Consider the following 23438-nt stretch of genomic DNA (forward strand, 5'->3'; position numbering starts at 1 on the left):
AACATCGGGAGTAATCCACGACATATAGGTCAAAAGATCTGAAGAATGCCTTACAATGTGTGCCAGCGGAGACCTTTAAAACCTCATTCACTGCATTTCACTACAGATTTTCAGTGCAGAGCTGTTTGCATTTATTTTACAGAGCATCCTCTCCCCCTCAGCTGAAATCATTCTCCTTCATTTTTCTCCATGTCCCAATGTCAGACTAGATGCTTACATTTAGAATTGCAGTTATTCGGTTCTCACTTCTTTTTTTTTTTTGTAGGTTTATTTTAGATGATTCCGCTCTTTATCTGTCAGATAAATGTGAAGCTGAGGTTACAGATTTAAAGAAAGGTATGGAAGTATTTCCCCAGTAATCTAATTATTACATGGATGGTATCCATATTGTATATGGCAAGAAGTGGGGGCAGTTTTTATATACTTTTAAGGTCCTTTTACATGGACTGATTATATGTCAGATGATCAGGAATTAAGGGATGCAAATGAGCTCTTAACAAGCTCTGCCTCTAATTCTAGCAGATGTAAGGCAGCTATGCTATAAGTCAATGTCCGACCCTTTAAATAGGCCTTGAGACATGAGTCGGATATTAAATAAACCAGTAACCCATCTGCAGACAGACGGGGTGATTGCCCCTCATCAGTGCAGAGCAGAGAGTACTGGCTTAACTGGGTGAGAAGTCAGGATTTGGGGGTACTCCCACCCAGTTAAGCCAGTACTGTCTGCTCTGCGCTGATGAGGGGCAATCACTCTGAAACAGCTGTCTGTGGATGGGATCCTGGATTATTTAATATCCGAGTCATGTCTCAAGGCCTATTTAAAGGGTCTAACATTGACTTACAGGATAGCTGCCTTACATCTGGTAGCATTAGAGGCAGAGCTTTTAAAGAGCTGATTTGCATCCTTTTCTTCCCAGAATTCCAGAGGAGCATGTATGGCCTATAAGTCTCTCATGCCGATTAATGCTCCTTCTCCCCGAAGAGAGAGTGTGTACCCCCAATGATCAGGAATGAAGCAGATGCCCCTGATCACTGTCAGATCATCTGCAGAGGTGACATTTACATGTTGTGTGAGGACAAGTGAACGAATCAGCAGCCGCTTGTCTCCATGGAAAATCTTTGTTCCAGCACAAAAGATCATTGGTTATTTTTCTGTACTGACAAAACGACACACTCATGATGATTTGACGACACCTTTTAGGCTACTTTCACACTTGCATTGTTGTTTTCCAGTAGGTATTGAGATCCAGCAGAGGATCTCAATACCGGAAAAAGATGTTTCCGTTTGGTCCTCATGCATTCTGAATGGAGAGAGATCCGTTCAGGGTTCTCAGGATGTCTTCCGTTCCGTCAGTATTCAGTTTTGTGACCAGACACAAAACCTTTGCAAGCTGCGGTTTTGTGTCCGGTCATAAAAACGGATCCCGCACTGAAAACAATGTAAGTCAATGGTGACGGATCCGTTTTTTTAGGAGCCAGTGTATTTAGTGACTGATCCATTTTTTTCTGTTTTGATTTCACACAACCGCATCCTAACAGATAAAATGCATCCTGATGTGCAAAAGCAAAACTGATCCGTTTAATTCCGGTATAGATCCTCTGCCGGATCTCAAAACCGGAATTAACAATGCAAATGTGAAGTAGCCGTACACTGTTAGATTATTGGGAACGAGTTTTCTTCCCCGTTCATCTGACACATTGTCCATGTAAAAGGTTCTTTAGAAGGAATATAAACTGCAGTCTGAGAACAGAAAATAGAAATTGCAAGATTTGTTTGAACATTAGCGTTTGTTTACACAGCGGCTTTTGTTCGCGGAAACCACCTCCCATTGCTGTCAGTGGGCGTCCATGCTGCCGTCCATACAGCCACAGATTATATCCACAAGGATTTTCAGACATATTCCATCTTGGAGCGGGTTCTGCGCATAAGTCGCCGTTAACTGTAACGGGTGTCTGCCTGCAGATTAACCCCATTGAATGAGGCTAAAGCCGTAGCCAGAACTGCAGCACTTTGTGAACACACCGTTACACCAAAAATAGGACGTCTGAATACATGACAATTATCAGACAGTGAAGAATCTTAAAGAGGACCTTTCACCGATTATTACACTATGAACTAACTATACAGACATGGAGAGCGGCGCCCAGGGATCTCACTGCACTTACTATTATCCCCGGGCGCCGCTCCGTTCTCCTGCTATGCCCTCCGGTATCTCTGTTCCCTAAGTTATGGTAGGCGGAGTCTGCCCTTGTTCTTCTGTAGCGCTGGCCAATCGCATTGCAGAGCTCACAGCCTGGGAGAAAATAACCTCCCAGGCTGTGAGCTCTGCGCTGCGATTGGCCAGCGCTAGGGCAGACTCCGCCTACCATAACTTAGGGACTGGAATCTCCGCCTACTATAACTTAGTGAGCGGAGATACCGGAGGGCATAGCGGGAGAACGAAGCGGCGCCCAGGGATAATAGTAAGTGCAGTGAGATCCCCGGGCGCCGCTCTCCATGTCTGTATAGTTAGTTCATAGTGTAAAAATCGGTGAAAGGTCCTCTTTAAAGGCTGACCTGTAGGCCCTCCTTGTGTGCCTAATGAAATAACAATTCTGACGCTTTTTTTGTTTTAGAACCCATCATTGTGTCATTCCTCTATTATTCTTCCTGAAAATGTAAGTGACAACTGGATGTTATTATTCCCCTTTCAATAGCTTGTGTCCCTTCATGAGCTGACGGCACAGCTTATTGTAAATGAGAATGGCAACGCACAGTTATCCATTTATTATTTTCCAGGAGGAATAACAGAAGAGTGGCAGAATGCAGATTCCTAAGAAAAGGTGCTCCAGCATTATTATTATTATTATTATTTCATAGGGAATAGACTTAATTGCTAAAAGTAATTTTAAGAGAGCTGACAGGTCGACCTTCAGACATATATCCACTAGAGGGCAGTAACTCCCTTATTGTTCAGAGACTTGAAGCCGTTTCCACTGTATTAGACCCCGGTGATGATAACATTATTGGCTGTTACTGCTATTTCTGTCCTGCATATCGTAAGATAGAAGAAATACTGGAACTACAAGCCACAGCTTATTTTTGATATTTTATTAGGGAAAATTAGTTGTATTTACCAGCATATAGCTAGCCACTCCACACAGCAGCACTAGGAATCAGAGCGTTGGGTGAAACAGACCCGGTGCTTTAATAATTAATTATAATTATTTAGATGCAATGTAAGGGCTCCTGCACACGGCCGTATCTGTTTTGTAGTCCACAAACTGCAGATCCGCTAAATATGGATACCGGTTGTGTGCATCCCGCACTTTTCTTGGCCCCTATTGTAGAAATGATATGAAACAAAGGACCAGCACTTCACTGATGAACAAATCTGTGGCTTTATTGAAGCATGGAGGAAACAGCGCTGATGCGACACGTGTTTCGGCTCAGGTGTGAGCCTTTGTCAAGCATAATTGTAGAAATGCATATTCTTGTCCGCAAAACAGACAAGAATGGGACATGTCTATAATTTGCGGCACTACCTCTTGGATGCGGGCAGTACGCAGATGGCATCCATGTGCTGTCTGTATTTTTTGCAGCCCCATAGAATTGAATAGTCTATGTGTGATCTGTAAGAATGCGGACCAAAAATATGGTTGTGTGCATGAGACCTAAAACAGAACTTCAGTCCACATTAAGGCTACTTTCACACTGGTGTTTTGGCTTTCCGTTTGAGATCCGTTCAGGGCTCTCACAAGCGGTCCAAAACGGATCACTTTTGCCCTAATGCATTCTGAATGGATAAGGATCCGCTCAGAATACATCAGTTTGGCTCCGTTCCGCCTCTATTCCGCTCTGGAGGCGGACACCAAAACACTGCTTGCAGCGTTTTGCTGTCCACTTGACGAAACTGAGCCAAACGGATCCGTCCTGACACACAATGTAAGTCAATAGAGACGTTTTCTCTGGCACAATAGAAAACTGATCTGTCTCCCATTGACTTTCAGTGGAGTTCATGACGGATCTGTCTTGGCTATGTTACAGATAATACAAACGGATCCGTTCATGACGGATGCAGACGGTTGTATTATTGTATATTTTTCAGTTTAGAACACTCCATACATCTTTGTGGAATGTGTGGGGGAATAGCAGGTCGCTTTACAATCTTTACGTGTCTGTTTCTTTGTCAATAGATTACATCTGTGTCCTCGATGTCGATCTCTTAGAACTGGTCATCACCACTTGGAAAGGAAACTCATCGTCTAAACTGGTATGAATCAGATCAATCTAATCCATGATCATAAGGTCTAAGCTCAGTCTCAGGAAGACCACATCACATGGAAGTCAAACATGGGATTCCTAATCATGCCTCATTAAATGAGCGTTCTATTCGCCTGATTAGGGAATCGGTTCCCTGCCTGCCATTAGGATGTATAGAGCAAATTAATTTGCAAGGTTCCTGATTTTTCTGCTGAAGGGAAGAGAATATTGGGCAAATATTTTCTTCCATTTTACGGGCAAACACAGGCTACAACAATCTGCCCCTTAACACTGACCTCCATAGCGGACCATCCCCTTAATTGTGACCTCCACAGCAGCCTAGGGTGGCCAGAGGTTTGGTTTTAGGCTGGACAGTCCATCTTTTAGACTCCCTGTTCTGTGTCTGGTGCAGGGCCTGGACGGACACAGGGATGTCTTTTTGAACAGCTCACTCTCAGACAGCAGCACTGTCTCCCTGCAGCTCACGCTAAGACAGCAAAGTCACCCTCCCTCCCACCCCTGAAGCTGACAGAAGTTGATTTTTACCTTCATTTTTTCAATCCCTGTCGGCTGCGGAGTGACAGGGGGCGTGGCTTAGCGGGACCCGGGGGCTGGGTTTTTAAGTCTGGCTTTTGCCTCCTTAACTGTGACTTACACAGCACTCCGCTCCCTTAACAGTGTCATCCACAGCGCCCTGCCCCTTTAAAGCTGACCTACAGCAGTGAAGAAAAATGGCTGGATTGTTATGGAAACCTGGAGTAAAACTGTGTGTATGTGGAGACTAAAGGCCTGTGAGCTTCTATTGGCTGATAAGGGTCATGTGACCAAGCTTCTATTGGCTAATGCATTTTCTGGGAATCTCTCAGGAACGGTACGTCCTAGAGAGCCGAGACCCGGTCTAGAACCTTCCGGGAAACCTGATGTACCTGTGTTCCAAATTTCGTGATTATAAATTCAAAGGAACCGATTCCTTTAGCCGACATACACACATACACTCAGCTTTATATATTAGATTAGGTAATGAATCATTTTGTATTTCTTTTAACTGTAGGTTCAAATTGGGGTTTTTGGAGTAAGTTTTCAGGCAGTTTTTCCATCAGGTTTTTCAGCCTGGTTTTCAATGGGTTATAGCGCACACAACTTTGATGTGCATGGTGATTTGGATGCACACAAAAGGGCACCTCTATAAAAAGTTTTATTTTGCCAGCAGTTTACAAGGCTGAATGTGGCACATTTACTTGTCAACTATCTTCCAAAAACACAAAACTGCCAGGGTGGCATACTGGCATATCCACATCATTTTTTACCTTAAAAAAATAAAATAATAATCTGTAGCCTGATGTGAGGTAACGTTGTCTGACTGACAGCTTTTGGACTAGACCCCGTTGCTTGTACAGTACTTTATAAATGTGGCACATACATGTAAAAAGTTACATGGATCCTAAAACATTTAAAAAATGAAGCTGTAACTAAAGAAGTCACTTTGAAATAGAAATCTTGTTTTATCTTTTCACTGTTTTCCAATTCTCTAAAAACACAGTTGTAAGCCCTGGAGGTTTTCATTTGGTGACCGTGACCATGCCTTTAAATCCCTGAGTGTAGTTATATAAGCATATATTATTTACATCGTTCGCTGTAGGATTCAAGGGGTTTTCCGCGTTAAAGGGTTTATTACATGGGCAGATTTTCAGCCTGATGATCGCTAACTAGCGTTTGTATGCACACTCGTTAGCAATCATCATGCAGTATAATGCTGCTGCCGAATGCCCGATGCTCCTTCATCGGGCAGTCCAGAGCTGTCTAATTACGATCTGTACAGCATAGCGATCGCTCCCCCCATGTTGTGGAGGAGATTGCTTAATATAATAGCAGCTATCTCCTCCGCTAGCGAGCAGGTGATTGCCGGGAAGGAACGCTTCCCCCCCCTACCAATCGTCTGGCTGATTGGGGTGTTTAATAAACCTTTAAAATACTGATGACCTTTTCTCGGGATGGGTCATTGATATGTAATCAGCGGGGGGTCCAACTTCCAGCTCTCCCACCGATCAGCTGTTTGAAGGGTCTGCAGCGCTCTGGCAAGCATTGGTTGTCCATTGTATACTGGCTGTTCTTGGTGTTGCATGGCAATATCACTGATTGATGTGATATGACAGGCCTAGGAAGAGGCTGCATCACTCGCCTGACTGCCATGGACCCTTCCAACAGATAATTAGTGAGGTGCCAGGAGTTGGACCCCCACCGGTCAGATATTGATGACCCATCCTGACAATAATCCAGAATACAGCCACACCTATAAATAAGGGTACATTCACACGTTCGTGGTGTATTGCGGATCCGCAATACAACCGGCCGGCACCCCCCATAGAACTGCCTATTCTTGTCCGCAATTGCGGACAAGAATAGGACATGTTCTATTTTTTTGCTGGGCCGCGGCCTGGAAGTTCGGGGCCGCACTCCAGGAATGCGGATGCGGAGAGCACATAGTGCTCTATTCATTACATACAAAACCACTGGTTACATGGGTAAATTCCAATAGGTGAGGAACTCTGAGCCCAACATCTTCTTGGCCTCCTTCCCTGCCATGCGACGTTTTGGGGGACTCTGCCCTTACTCATGCATGAGGGAGAAAGAGGAGACCTGATGTAAATAGCAGAGGCACACCCATGAATCCAAACATCTACCTAAATATATCCTTTCTCCATAATTACATTGTGGCCTCACCTTGCATGCTTCCGTAGAGCAATAATTTTGTATATTACAAAAGAGTTTATGATCGACTCCCACCCATAGCATATAAATGTGGCAGAACTACAGATGTCACTTATTCCCTTCGGTACACATGAATCCAACCTCGAAATAGTAATAAAATCAATTGGGGTGTCTAAAAACTAGAGTCAGCCTTAGGTCTATCACTTTAATTTTCTTCTTGAGATGTCCTCCTTCACAAAAATGTTTTTAGTGCTTCTTTTATCAGTTCCCAGTGTATGATTTACTGTTTGTCATTTTGCCAATTCGATTTTGTTCTCCATCCAGACTCAGCCTCTTTTTGAACTGCGATGTTCTAACAACGTCCTCCACATTCACACATGTGCAGACTCTTGTGCCATGCTTGCCAACCTCACCCAGTATGTGATGAACAATGGAGATCTGCACTGCCCTCCAAAACCTGAGCCGCCCACTGAGATTGCAGGACAGAAATTACAGGTACCGGCCTTCTGAATGATGGGTTATATGTCACTTGTCAAGAAGCTTTTCATCTAACTGAATGTTGCATGCATGGGTATGGTTGGGCTGCATGGTTACTCCTAAAAAAGGTTAATTAATGATGCCAATATTTTAAGTGGTAATTATGTAGAATTTACTGGAGCTTTCATTTCCTTTGAACTTCACTGTTGGTCTCTGTAATAGAGGTCTAAGGGCCAACATGCACCACCAAAAGTAGTATAATGTAAGAATGTATTGGATTTAATTAGAGCAAAACACTTCGCAACTATTGGTCATTATCGTCTTAGGGTATGAACACACAGGGCAGTCGTGTCGAGTACTGCGCAGTTGGTCTGCATTGTTAATGGCTGCATGGTGCAGTCCTAATTAGTTTAAATTGAGCACGCTGTGGCCGCGACGCAACCAAAATACAACCCGTAGAAGGGCCCCTAGCAATGGAACCGCCAGTTACCAAATATAATCTGTATAGAAACCTAATAGCAAGTGTTCAGTTTTTCTGCAGCACAATGGCAGGAAAAATGAAGTATGACACGGTTCCCATTAAAATCATCAAGCTGTCTATGTAATACATGGACATTCTGGGTCCTTTGTAGCCCTTCTCGGCTCTGGCAAATGGGTACTAAATGTATCCCATCTTTTAACTCTGCCCTAGTAGAGTATTTGAAAATGAGTTTTCTCATGCATGTCATTGGGGGACACAAGAAAGACCATGGGACGAACATAAGCATTAAGAGTGAGCTCCTCCCACCAGCTATTCCCTTTCCTACAGGGACTAAGCTAATACCGTTTTGGCTTAGTGTCTAAGAGTCAGACATACAGTCAGGTCCATAAATATTGGGACATCAACACAATTCTAACATTTTTTGGCTCTATACACCACCACATTGGATTTGAAATGAAACAAACAAGAAGTGCTTTAACTGCAGACCCTTTAATTTGAGGGTATTTACATCCAAATCAGGTGAACGGTGTAGGAATTACAACAGTTTGCATATGTGCCTCCCACTTGTTAAGGAACCAAAAGTAATGGGACAATTGGCTTCTCAGCTGTTCCATGGCCAGGTGTGTGTTATTCCCTCATTATCCCAATTACAATGAGCAGATAAAAGGTCCAAGTGTGCTATTTGCATTTGGAATCTGTTGCTGTCAACTCTGCAGATGAGATCCAAAGAGCTGTCACTATCAGTGAAGCAAGCCATCATTAGGCTGAAAAATACGAAACAAAAACCCATCAGAGAGAAAGCAAAAACATTAGGCGTGGCTAAAACAACTGTTTGGAACATTCTTAAAAAGAAGGAACGCACCGGTGAGCTCAGCAACACCAAAAGACCCGGAAGACCACGGAAAACAACTGTGGTGGATGACCGAATAATTCTTTCCCCGGTGAAGAAAACACCCTTCACAACAGTTGGCCAGATCAAGAACACTCTCCAGGAGGTAGGTGTATGTGTGTCAAAGTCAACAATCAAGAGAAGACTTCACCAGAGTGAATACAGAGGGTTCACCACAAGATGTAAACCATTGGTGAGCCTCAAAAACAGGAAGGCCAGATTAGAGTTTGCCAAACGACATCTAAAAAAGCCTTCACAGTTCTAGAACAACATCCTATGGACAGATGAGACCAAGATCAACTTGTGCTAGAGTGATGGGAAGAGAAGAGTATGGAGAAGGAAAGGAACTGCTCATGATCCTAAGCATACCACCTCATCAGTGAAGCATGGTGGTGGTAGTGCCATGGTGTGGGCATGTATGGCTGCCAATGGAACTGGTTCTCTTGTATTTATTGACTGATGTGACTGCTGACAAAAGCAACAGGATGAATTCTGAAGAGTTTCGGGCAATATTATCTGCTCATATTCAGCCAAATGCTTCAGAACTTATTGGACGGCGCTTTACAGTGCAGATGGACAATGACCCAAAGCATACTGCAAAAGCAACCAAAGAGTTTTTTTACGGGAAAGAAGTGGAATGTTATGCAATGACCAAGTCACTCACCTGACCTGAATCCGATTGAGCATGCATTTCACTTGCTGAAGACAAAACTGAAGGGAAAATGCCCCAAGAACAAGCAGGAACTGAAGACAGTTGCAGTAAAGGCCTGGCAGAGCATCACCAGGGATGAAACCCAGTGTCTGGTGATGTCTATGCGTTCCAGACTTCAGGCTGTAATTGACTGCAAAGGATTTGCAACCAAGTATTAAAAAGTGAAACTTTGATTTATGATTATTATTCTGTCCCATTACTTTTGGTCCCTTAACAAGTGGGAGGCACATATGCAAACTGTTGTAATTCCTACACCGTTCACCTGATTTGGATGTAAATACCCTCAAATTAAAGCTGACAGTCTGCAGTTGAAGCACATCTTGTTCGTTTCATTTCAAATCCATTGTGGTGGTGTATAGAGCCAAAAATGTAACAATTGTGTCGATGTCCCAATATTTATGAACCTGACTGTACCTGACTCTTTAGGTCCTGTTACTGTAGGGAGCTAGAGGCAGTCGCTACCACCTGTTACCCCACACATAAGGAGAGAGACCAGCGAGCCACTAACTCTGATGCTCTTTCCTTACCTCTGGATGGCAAGGAGGGACGGTAGATCTCACCCTCCAGCAATCGGATTATCTTTCAGTGCAAGTCCACCCTAATTCCGGCATAGCTTCCCTCATCAAGAGGCAGCATGCAAACAAAGGTGACACAGCTGGAATTTGGGTGGACAGAAAACATTGGACAGGTAAAGCCTGTTTTACACTTGCTTTGTGGCTTTCCGGTTTTGAGATCTGGCAGAGTATCTGAAAACTGGGCCAAAACGGGTCGGATTTGTCTCCATTCATTGTCAATGGGGACAAAACTGATTTGATGCGTTCTGTTCAGTTTTGTTGCTTTTTTTGACCGGTCACAAAACCTCTGCAAGCTGCGGTTTTGTGCCTGGTCTGCGAAACGGAACAAACCGGATTCAGCATGAAAATCAATATAAGTCAATGGTGTAGGATCCGTTTTGCCCATTGACTTACAATGATTTTCATACCGGATCCGGTTTGTTCAGTTTAGGTTTAATTCAACTGAATCTGGCCAAAATGGAAGCATCCAGATGTATTAAATGTTGCGGTTCCGTTTAATTCCGGTTTTGAGATCCTCTGCCGGATCTCAAAACCGAAAAGCCACGACTGAAGTGTGAAACAGGCCTAACAATGGGAGGGGGGAGGGGGTGGGCTCTTTCTCTTGCACCTCACTCCATGTTCATCTGTCCCTGCTCCCCCAGTGTCCGCAGAACCGGATTGGACACTTTCATTGGCCACCATAGTGCAGGACATCTCTCAAACCAAAAGGGCCATCGTAGAGATGGTGGGGCACATGTCCTTAAGGTCAGATGTGGGCCTTTCCGATTCAGAGGTAATTACAGGCTCCCATGGTGGGCGTCCACGAAAAGGGCCAGAACGTTTCACTCCTCCTGGTGTTCTGTTTCCCACGGATCATGATCCTCTCCTCCATCTCCCAAAGAGTCTTGTTCAGAGATGACCTTTCATATGGCACAATTTCTGACACAGAGCTAGGCCTAGAATATGAGCAATCCTCTAAACTCTGCCCCATAATGCACAGCTTAATTGCAACTGTTGTGGAAAAAGCACTCATTTGCGTCAGAAAAAACCCTCTCATCCCAGCAGGACCAGGAATGGTAGACCAGTTTTTTTTAATTCCTTTAGGTGTTTCTCTAATCCAAAAGGCTTGGACGGGAAACCCTACCAAGACCAGAAAAGGAAACCCTCCTTCAAAGCATTCTCATCCTAGCGCCTTCCCACAGTTCAAAGTCTTCTTCCTCAAAACCCTCTTTCGCTTAACATGTGGCCCCCACCCGATTGCCGGTGGGTGGGAGGTCATCTTCATTTGTTTGAGGAGGTTTGGCTGGCGCATACTTCAGACAGCCTGCAGGGTCATTTCAAAGGAGTACAAACTAGCGTTTGCCTCCACTCCCCCGGCTTTTTTTTTCCTCTCCCCCCAAACTCTCCGTCCAGGGCTCTTGCCTTTTTTTGACTATCTGATCCCCTGCCAAGACAGTTTTTTACAGGTTTTACATCTTTTAATAGTTTCCAAAAAGGAAGGCACAGTTCGCCTGGTGCTGGATTTACACTCTGTCGTTCGCTTCATCCATGTGTAGCGTTTCCAGATAGGGTCCCATCCATGGAATCGGGGGAATTTTTGTCCTCGATAAATATCAAGGACATGTACCTCCATTTCCCCATTTGTACCAGCCATCAGCGTTTTCTTCTGTTTGCAGAGGGCCCCGTCCATTACCAGTTTGTGGCTCTCCCCCTTCGGGCTGGCCACTGCTCTGAGAATTTTCACCAAGGTGTTTATCTCGCTCATGGCTCTCCTCCATCCCCAGGGGATTGTAGCGATCCCTTACCTGCACGACATCTTGATCAAGGCCCGCCATTGTCATCGAATCTGGAGAACCTGTAGATAATCTAGGACATGCTGGACAGGTTCTGCTGGATCATCAATTTCCTGAAGTCATGTCTTGTGCTGTTTAAAATAATCGCATTCCTGGGGATGTACTTCGACAGGCGGGCCAGGGTTCTTCTGTCATCCAATCTGTACAGCCTGCAGTTCTGCTGGATCATCAATCTCCTGTAGTTATGACTTGTGCCGTTCCAACAGATCACATTCCTGGCAATGTACTTCTGTCCTCATCAGGCCAGGGTTCTTCTCCTGCCAGAGAAGCTTTTGACACTTTAACAGAATGTGCTCCCCCTTTTGTGACTGGTTCCGCTTGCAATTCACCAATGCATGGGGGTACTGGGTCTGATGGTCTCAGCCATCTAAGCAGTTCCTCACATTCAATTCCACAACCGACCCCCCCCCTCCAGCGAACCATTCTGAACAAATGGGACAAGTCCAAGGCTTCCTTGCATTGTTTGATTCTTATACCTTCATCGACTCCTCGGACACTCAGATGCTCAGTGACGTCTCCAATGTTGACCTTGGTCCGCTTCTTCATTCCCCTGCAAAAGAATATCATTACGATGGATGCCAGCCTTCACGGCTGGGGAGTAGTGGTCGAGAGTCAGTTGAAGGGGTTTGGTTCCCTAAAGAAAGTTTTTCAGCTATCAACATCTTTAAACTAAGGGCCATGCGTATGTCTCTGCGACATTGGACCAACCCAAGAGTCTCTCCTTCACTCTATGGCGGTGGCCTACCTAAACCACCAAGACTTTGACAGCCATGGCAGAATTTGCTCTCATCTTTAAGTGGGCAGAACAATACATCCTGGCACTGTTTTGGCGGTGCACATTCCCAGTGTACATATAGATCTGGGCAAGTGGGCCCTTCATCCTCAAGTTTTTCAGGCAATTTGCAATAGGTGGGACCTCGTGGCCCTTCATCGACTTCTTCATCGCTCGATCACAGGACCCTCTGGTGTTGACAGTCAATGCACTTGTCATCCCATGGAACCAGTTCACTTTCCTGTATGTCTTTCCACCTTTTCCACTTCTTCTGCGGCTTCTGTGAAAGATCAGGGCCAGAGGCCTCCCTGTGATTCTTGTGGCTCTGGATTGAGCAGGTCAGGTGTCTAGTCGTCCTCCTCGCTGACAAACCATGGCATCTGCCGCTTTAGGAAGATCTCCTGTAGCAAGGCCCTTTCTTCCACCTGAATTTGCCTTTGCTGCGTTTAACAGCATGACTGTTGAAGCTGACGTTCTAAGAGCTCAGGGGTTTTGGAATCAGTTATTCAAACAATGATCCATGCCAGGAAAACTTCCTCTTCTATAATTTATCATAGGACGTGGAAATCCTTTTTCCGTTGGTGTGAGGACTGACCTTTCTTCCCAATGCATTTCTTTTCTCCAATCCAGTCTGGAATTGGGCCTTGGTATGAGTTCCCTTAAAGGGAAAGTTTCCGCCCTCTTCATTTTATTTCAGTGCAGACTGGCATCTAGTTCTTTGTTCGCCCATTCCTGTAGGGGGTTGCCCATTGTGTCCCACCTTTCCACCACCCCTTGGCCCTTAATTTGGGAGCTTAATTTGGTGCTTGAGGCACTCCAATAATCATCCTTGGATGCATTTCAGCAAGTTTGTCTTTGTTTTCTCTCTTACAATGTTGTCTTTTTAGTGGCTATTACTTCTGTTCGTAGGGTTTCAGAACATGCTTCCCTTTCTTGTCCAGTCCTTTCCTGGTGGGCCATCAAGAAAGGGTGGTCCTTCACCAAATGCCATCTTTTTGACCAGAGGTGGGGTTTTCCTTTCACTTCAACGAAAATATTGTTTTGCCTTGCTTTTTTCCCCTCTCCGCTCCACCCCCAGGAGTGTTCTATGCACACTCTTGACCTAGTTAGGACAATTCACATTTACCTCTCTCTGACGTCTTCTTTCAGACGTGTGGACTCTGTATGTTATTCCGAATGGCCCTAGGAAGGGACTGGAAGTGTCAGAAGCTACCATGGATGGATTTCTTTGGCAATTGTGGAAGCATACCGCGTTAAAGGCTGAGAGTCCTCTTTATGGATTACTGCCCATTCCACCCACGCGGTAGGTGCCTTCTGAGCTGTATGCCGCCTTGCTTCAGCTCTTCAGATGTATAAAGTTGCCACTTGGTCATCCCTACACACCTTTTGCAGGTGGTGTTTTGTTGACCGCTTCCATCTTCTGGTTCTTTTGCCCACCTTTTAGGACTTCTTTGGAACTTCCCATGGCCTTTTCTGTGTCCACCAATGACACGGAAGAGAAAAGTAGTCGTTTTTTTTGTACTTATCATAAAATCTTTTTCTCTTACGTTCATTTGGGGCACACAGCTCACACCCAGTTATTTTTGTTTGTTTCTGCCTCAGTTTGGTTCTTGCACATTTTTCAAGCTTTTGCTCCTCCTACTGCTTTTGTACAAACTATTTTAGTTTAGTCCCTTAAGAAGGGTATAGCTGGTGGGAGAAGTTCACTCTTTATACTTAGTGTCTTCCTCTTAGCGGCAGCAGCTGTCCCCCAATAAACGGAAGAGAAAGATTTTACGTTAAGTACAAAAATCTATTTTTCTAACAAGACACCCTTTTAAAGTAGTTACATCATTTTGCTGGTGAGTTTTCAATGGCCTTGCAGACAGGGGTCTGAACGTAACATAAATAGAATCTTTATATAATGCCTGAAGTGTTGCATATGTAATACATGTTATAAAAAATGTAAGCTATGACTACTTTATTTTTTTATTGCACTTCATACCTTGCAAAAATCTGAATAAATCACTGCACTTAAAGGGGTATTCCAGAATTTTGTTATTGATGGCCGATCCTAAGAATAGAACATCAATAACAAAATCCCGGAATACCCTTTTAAGCTTCAGTCTTAAGTTATGTCCACGTGAGAGGGGTCCACACCATAATCACCGGCATTCTGCAGCAGCAAAATCTGCACCAATTGCTGCTGATTTTGTTTTGTAAGTAATTAATGTGAGTTTGTGACAGCTTTTACCATCAGCTTTGCAAAGGGTGAAATCCACAAAGTAAATTTACATGGTACAGACTTTAAAACAGCACTTAGTTTAAAATCTGCACTGGATGTTAAGATACTGTGTGGGCTAATTCCATTGTTGAAATTTTTCACAGCATGTGGATGAGCTTTTTAAAAAACCAGATCCACTTTGCTGCTACTGTACATGCTGCAAATTTTCTTGAAGCATTGTTTGTATTTTGTTTCACTTTAGTCCCTTTATATGTTCAGTGTTTGTGCAGGAAGTCAGCTACTATTTTATCTTAACCACAAATGGACACCAAGTTGCATATTTCTTTTAAAGGCTGGGCACAACATTTGTCACGCGCCGAAAGCTGTGTAGCAGTACAGCTGTTGAAATGAGTGGGGTCACAGCGCAACTCGCAAGCTGCCGCAAGTTTGACTCCAGGATCGAAAAAACTAACCCAGCTGGGTTGGATCTTTTTACCTCCAGAGCACCGTGGCCGCCTTGCAGTTTACCCAGCATAGCACCGTCCATTGGATTTCAACTGTGCTTGTTATTGCAGATCAACCCCATTCACTTGAATGGGACTGAGCTGCGCCTTGGCCACGTGATTGATAAACGTGACATCATTGTCCTAGGACAGTGATAGGCAAACTGCGGCTCTCCAGCTGTTGCAGAACTACAACTCCCAGCATGCAAAGACTGCCTACAGCTTTCAGCTAACAGCAGGGCATGGTGGGAGTTGTCATTTTGCAACAGCTGGAGAGCCGCAGTTTGCCTATCACTGTCCTAGGAAGAGGACACAGCGCTCACCAGAGCACTGTGGCCTCTTCAAACAGATGATCGGCGGGGGTCCCGGTAGTCAGACTACTGCCAATCTGATATTCATCAGTGTCAAAATCTCGGAAAACCCCTTTAATTCACAGCTGTACAAAAACTTTTTTAAAACACTTTACATTCATAAATCAAAGCTATATTATAAAAAATATATTATACCCTCACACCCATATATTTTGTAAAAGTAGACACCTGGCACGTTGTAAAAATTACTCTGTGTTTTACATTCATGAGCGCCTTCGTGCAATTTTGCATCAATCTGCTTTGTAAAAGATGCTCAATATTTAAATATGTAATATTTAATGAGGTTTTGCCTAAGCGGAGCCTTAGCTGTATATAACCCCCTAAAAATAAAAGTTCAAGTTGTGTCAAGTTCATACATGCCACATAAGTCTACATGCACATATCTTCACATTTTCATCAGAACTGAATATACTAAAAATCACCATGGCCCAGATACCAGTAAACATCTGAGTCACCGAGCTGACCAATATTCTACATCAGAGCAGAAGATATTTGGTTGTGCTCCTCTTCTCGCCTCTTTACTTAGAGAAAATTGATGAGAGCATACACTCACCTAAAGAATTATTAGGAACACCTGTTCTATGTCTCATTAATGCGATTATCTAGTCAACCAATCACATGGCAGTTGCTTCAATGCATTTAGGGGTGTGGTCCTGGTCAAGACAATCTCCTGAACTCCAAACTGAATGTCAGAATGGGAAAGAAAGGTGGGCTACAACAGCAGAAGACCCCACCGGGTACCACTCATCTCCACTACAAATAGGAAAAAGAGGCTACAATTTGCACGAGCTCACCAAAATTGGACTGTTGAAGACTGGAAAAATGTTGCCTGGTCTGATGAGTCTCGATTTCTGTTGAGACATTCAAATGGTAGAGTCCGAATTTGGCGTAAACAGAATGAGAACATGTATCCATCATGCCTTGTTACCACTGTGCAGGCTGGTGGTGGTGGTGTAATGGTGGGGGGGATGTTTTCTGGGCACACTTTAGGCCCCTTAGTGCCAATTGGCCATCGTTTAAATGCCACAGGCTACCTGAGCATTGTTTCTGACCATGTCCATCCCTTCATGACCACCATGTACCCATCCTCTGATGGCTACTTCCAGCAGGATAATGCACCATGTCACAAAGCTCGAATCATTTCAAATTGGTTTCTTGAACATGACACTGAGTTCACTGTACTAAAATGGCCCCACAGTCACCAGATCTCAACCCAATAGAGCATCTTTGGGATGTGGTGGAATGTGAGCTTCGTGCCCTGGATGTGCATCCCTCAAATCTCCATCAACTGCAAGATGCTATCTTATCAATATGGGCCAACATTTCCAAAGAATGCTATCAGCACCTTCTTGAATCAATGCCACGTAGAATTAAGGCAGTTCTGAAGGCAAAAGGGGGTCCAACATCGTACACTGCTCAAAAAAATAAAGGGAACACTTAAACAACACAATGTAACTCCAAGTCAATCACACTTCTGTGAAATCAAACTGTCCACTTAGGAAGCAACACTGAGTGACAATCAATTTCACATGCGAGCTGTGGCAAGAAGGTTTGCTGTGTCTGTCAGCGTAGTGTCCAGAGCATGGAGGCGCTACCAGGAGACAGGCCAGTACATCAGGAGACGTGGAGGAGGCCGTAGGAGGGCAACAACCCAGCAGCAGGACCGCTACCTCCGCCTTTGTGCAAGGAGGAACAGGAGGAGCACTGCCAGAGCTCTGCAAAATGACCTCCAGCAGGCCACAAATGTGCATGTGTCTGCTCAAACGGTCAGAAACAGACTCCATGAGGGTGATATGAGGGCCCGACGTCTACAGGTGGGGGTTGTGCTTACAGCCCAACACCGTGCAGGACGTTTGGCATTTGCCAGAAAACACCAAGATTGGCAAATTCGCCACTGGCGCCCTGTGCTCTTCACAGATGAAAGCAGGTTCACACTGAGCACGTGACAGATGTGACAGAGTCTGGAGACGCCGTGGAGAACATGCTGCTGCCTGCAACATCCTCCAGCATGACCGGTTTGGCATTGGGTCAGTAATGGTGTGGGGTGGCATTTCTTTGGAGGGCCGCACAGCCCTCCATGTGCTCACCAGAGGTAGCCTGACTGCCATTAGGTACCGAGATGAGATCCTCAGACCCCTTGTGAGACCATATGCTGGTGCGGCTGGCCCTGGGTTCCTCCTAATGCAAGACAATGCTAGACCTCATATGGCTGGAGTGTGTCAGCAGTTCCTGCAAGACGAAGGCATTGATGCTATGGACTGGCCCGCCCGTTCCCCAGACCTGAATCCAATTGAGCACATCTGGGACATCATGTCTCGCTCTATCCACCAACGTCACGTTGCACCACAGACTGTCCAGGAGTTGGCAGATGCATTAGTCCAGGTCTGGGAGGAGATCCCTCAGGAGACCGTCCGCCACCTCATCAGGAGCATGCACAGGTGTTGTAGGGAGGTCATACAGGCACGTGGAGGCCACACACACTACTGAGCCTCATTTTGACTTGTTTTAAGGACATTACATCAAAGTTGGATCAGCCTGTAGTGTGTTTTTCCACTTTCATTTTGAGTGTGACTCCAAATCCAGACCTCCATGGGTTAAAAAATTTGATTTCCATTTTTTTTATTTTTGTGTGATTTTGTTGTCAGCACATTCAACTATGTAAAGAACAAAGTATTTCAGAAGAATATTTAATAAATTCAGATCTAGGATGTGTTATTTTTGTGTTCCCTTTACTTTTTGAGCAGTGTATTAGTATGGTGTTCCTAATAATTCTTTAGGTGAGTGTATATTCTCTCATACTGTGTGAAGAAATGCTCCTGTAGCCAGCCCACCCCCTGGAGGGGTCACTGAAGGCAAAGGAAGAAATCAGAGTGACGCTGATCTTTCTTCCTAGACAGTAAAATCTTTCTTTCTGGTCCCTACATTAACCAAGGGCTGTGCCCCAAATATTGCAATTGAATCCTGCTATTATTTAAAAGCTACGATTCTGGGCATTAAATGGTTTGGAAACCTTTGCACAGTTTTTTTTTTATAATTCTTTTTTTGCCGTAATGCAAAATTTTACGCAACTTTGTGAATAGTAGTCTTGATTAAAAATGGCCCACCATTTTTGCTTATGGTATGTGTGTATGTTCCTAAACTTACTGGTGGGGCTGCTGAAATGTACATAAATCCTCCCTTTTCTCACAGCTTTCAGAGCTCGTCTGTTTATATGGATTGCAGCAGTAGAAGGTTGTGCACAACAGATGCATTTGGAGGGGGGGGGGGGGTCCAAGAGGGCAGCTCACACAAGCTATAGATAGGGAGGAATGAAAGCACAAGGCAGTTTGCATGGGGTAGGCAGCAGCATTCTGGACACACAGATCAAGCATGTATTACTGGGAGGGACATACCCATATGAGAAAAGTCTGAAGCTATGAGTAGCTTGCAAACTGAATATAGGGGATCTGAAATGAATGCAGATTACAACTTAAAAGGGTTGTCCGAGTCAAATAAAAACTGTACATGAGGTAAAATAACAGAAGAATAGATACTCATTCCTTTTTTGCCTGCATCATCCGGCACTGAGCTCTGTTACTCCCCGCCGCTGTTTGTTTTTCCTGGCTGCAGCGGTGATGTTCAGGGCACACAGATCACTGCTTCAGCAGTGACATCTCATATACTGCTGAAGCCAGCGATTGGCTGCAGCAGTGACCTGTGTGTATGGAACATCACTGCTGCATTCTGGAAGATGATATCAGCAGTGGTGTTGACTCCAGCTCAACGCTGAGAACGGTGGAATGGAAAGCAGTGAGCATTGATTCTTTCATTATTTCACCACATTTACAGGGGCTGCCAGAGTTTTTGTTTAAAGGGGTTGTCTGGGCTTTTAATATTGATGACCTATCCTTTAGATAGAACTACAAGCGCACTGCTTAATGCACAAAGACATAAGTAAACTGTGAATTCATAAAAAAAGGGAAAATGCATTGTTGCTATACTTACTGTAAGAAAAAATAGAAGCTCAAAAATATGTTGGGCCCATCTAACCACGACAAGGTGGCTTTAAACAGACGATGCCTACTCTAACACATGCCTCTCCTGGGCTACCAGTCTTTTATCTGGGCAAAGTAAGTTCCAGCTATGTGATACTTCCTGCCCAAATACATGCCTCTCCTGGGCTTTTGGTCTACAATTGGGCAAAGTAGGATCCCGTCTGTTCTATGTATGATTGTATTTTAGCCAAGGTAGCGTGCACCTGCGTCTATATGCATTATGGAGGTGCTGGTTTATTTTAGATCTCCTCCTCTTTTTTTGGTCTATCCTCTGGATAGGTCATCAATATTAAAAGCCCGGACAGCCCCTTTTAATGAAACATTTTTTTTTCTTTTCTATTCATGGTAACCACTAACATTTATTACATATATTTTTCCATGGCTACTAACTAGTATATTCTAGTTTTTGCAAGAATTTAAAGTTGTGACATATTACATATGTCCTTGGTAAAAGAGCAGAAAGTATTTGTATCTGAGCTGCACTACATGATCACACAGAATATTTGGAATAAGAGCCCCATGTGCTATTTGCAGTGATATCTGCTTATTTGTACAGAAGGCTCAGAAGCATATAAAACATGCTATGTAAGGTAATGTGTTTCTGAGTGTATAAATAATAAAGATGTACTGTAGTATCACTTGCTATTACATTCCTGCTTTTTTTTTTAATTAAAGACATAACCTGTCTACAACCTCCTGCAGTCAGTGAGTTTTCCCCCTATTATTTTGGCATATAACATGCCCTCATGTGACCTTAGTTGATAAACAGCATTTTGACGGACCTCCAAATTCGGATTCTGGCATCAGTAGTCCAAACACTTCCTTTTGAGCAATATAATTAATCTAAGTGCGGTAAACACATTGACATTTAAGGCCATTTTGTAAATGAGGACCATTTTATATTCTCAGGAAGTATAACTGTGTTACCCAATATACAGTATTAGGATCTAGCGCTGCAATGTTTGCATTATACTGTATCTTGTACATGATTTCATTAACAGGCCTCTAATGTTAGGCGAAGTGGGTGAAACCTAAAATATGCCTAGAACATGCCTAAATAGCAAATAAAGTATATATCTTCACGTGACTACTTCTTCAGTAATGTTCTTAAAGGAACGGTAAACCTTGAAATCAGCATTTTTGTCATTCTACAGTCCCTTTCAATTTTATGGGGGCTGTTGGATATACCGATAGGCTGCAGTGTCCTCATCTCTCTCTCCCTGTTTAACTGTACATGACCCAAGGGGGAGGGTAACATGGACTTCTGTGTATGTTATCAATCCCTCCATCAATCAGAGAGCATATTTGCACATGCGAAGATGAGTGCCTGATTATCTAATTGCACCTCTGATATTAATTAGAATATTTTTACTACACCAAATTCATGACCCAGATATTTACCATCATCTGGATCATAGCGTCAAGTAAGTCTCACCAACTACACCACAAACATACAAGCATTAATAACTTTTACACTGTCCCTGTCCTTTCTAATCAGCCATGCCCAATCAATTGAGTAAAATATGAGGACCACTTCTCTAGTGATACCCATTACATTCTGCCCTTACAGCAATAACAATGATCACTAGAGAGGAATATAGCAAATATATGTCTGACAGAAGGAAAAGATTTTCATCAGTTAGAAAAGACATATCCGCTCACTGTCTGTCTCAATAAATTATTGTTTTGACCGTAGTTTTTTAAACGACAATATTCAACCACTTTTCAGGCAAGTGTACTGCTAGGAGGTTTTTTTGTTACCATATTATGGAGGCAACACCTGGACCTCCTGTGGTTTATCTGAACCAGAATTATGGCAGTCTAAAGTCTCATACACACATAATTTCCATCAGTTTTTTCGAGCCAAAACCAGGATTGGAGCCTCCACCGACATAAGGTATAAGGGAAAGATCTGCACCTGTTCTGTGTTTAGAGCCGCACCTGGTTTTGGCTCACAGTCACTGATGGAAATATTCTAATACTGAATGATCAAAAATCATATGTAACCAAAAAATGCTTCCAATAAAAACATCAATTCTTCCCACAAAAAACGAGCCCTATCCAAGACGATCGACAGAAAAAAAAAATATGGCTTAAAAAAGTCGAGACACAAAAACATGATTTTTTATTATGTAAAACTGAAGCAAAAAAATACAATTAGACATATTTGGTATTGTCCCGTCCGTAACAACCTGCTCTATGAAAATAGCACATGATCTATCCTGTCAGCTGAACTCTGTACAAAACAAAAAATAAAAAAATGTTCCAGAACAGCCATTTTTTGTTTACCTTGCCTCAAAAAGAGTAATATAGAGCGATCAAAAATCATATGTAACCCAAAGTAGTACCAATAAAAATGTCACCTTATCCTATAGTTTCCAAAATGGGGTCATTTTTTGGGAGTTTCTACTGTAGGAGTCCATCAGGGGGTCTTCAAATGCGACATTGCAGCCTAAAATCTTCCCAGTAAAAATCTGCCCTCCAAAATCAATATGTTGCTCCTTCCCTTCTGCATCCTGCCATGTGCACATACAGAAGTTTACAACCACTTACGGGGTGTTTCTGTAAACTGCAAAGTAAGGGTTTAAAAATATTGAAGAAAAGAGTTCCAGCATCCAAGATTTCAAAAGGTTGCTTCGTCTTTATTTGGGTTCATAATATGAATACATCCAGTGTGCACCTCACCCACCACCGTGGCTGGTCAACATGTTTCGAACTTTTCAGTTCTTAATCATAACCTGGTGGAGTGCTCGTACCCCTGGGTATAAAAGGACCCCACCCTCAATCATGGGGGTGGGTAGGTAGATCTAAACTCCTCCCGGGGGCGAGCTTTCAACAACCAATACACCCATCACCATACGTCACAGACACTACTATTTCCAACATATAAAACACATGGCAGTATTAAAATATTCATTCGCAAATCCTTGTAATATCAGGATTATTATCTGAACAATTTAAGAGCGGAGGAATAATTAAAAACAAAACCACTCCTGCAGAGAAGAGAAAAAAAACGTAGAAATAGTCAGTGTGAACACAGTCCAAATCCACAATGTCATAATGGTTAATTCACTCCTCTGCATGTGTGATGGCTTAGATTGGAAAATTATCCTGTCACTCAAACATATCTGATTGTTACAATGTCTACCAGACTGTTGATATCTTGAATAAAGTATAATATAGCTCAAGTATGTTGCAATATCACTTCTCAACCTTCTATTGGTAACAATACATAAGTTCCCTGCGCATATTTAGTCCCTTCGGATACCGAATATCTAATCTAAAGATCCAGAAGGCTTCCCGCATTAGCATCTTATTCCTGATGTCACCACCTCTGGAGGAGGGAATAACCCTCTCGATGGCACAAGCACTCAAACTGGCCACACTTCTATTATGCTCTTTGATGAAGTGACTGGCAACACTTTAGATACCTGTTGCCATAGGGTTGGCAATATAGTTCAGATGCTCCCGCAGCCTGCCCTTAAAGGGAGTCTGTCACCTCCATATGGCCATATACAGTGCTTACATTGTCCTATCGCACACCTATACATGAATGTAATGCTACCTTTGTCTTTGTCTTTACACTTGCAGAAGCTGGAAAAACGAACTTTGATTGATATGGAAATGAGCACTCGCA

General features: G+C 43.5%; 1 protein-coding gene across 1 annotated transcript in view; it reads left to right on the top strand.

Moving 5' to 3' along the window:
• The window catches only part of ATG2A (autophagy related 2A), a 147326-nt gene that overhangs the window by 77872 nt on the left and 46016 nt on the right, over nt 1-23438 (top strand). The window contains exons 26-28 of the mRNA XM_040410669.1: nt 266-336; nt 4177-4253; nt 7277-7447. Of these exons, the coding sequence (XP_040266603.1) occupies nt 266-336; nt 4177-4253; nt 7277-7447 (319 nt within the window). The remainder of the gene's footprint in view (nt 1-265; nt 337-4176; nt 4254-7276; nt 7448-23438) is intronic.

This window comes from Bufo bufo, chromosome 10, assembly GCF_905171765.1.
Source record: "Bufo bufo chromosome 10, aBufBuf1.1, whole genome shotgun sequence".
Lineage (NCBI taxonomy): Eukaryota > Metazoa > Chordata > Amphibia > Anura > Bufonidae > Bufo > Bufo bufo.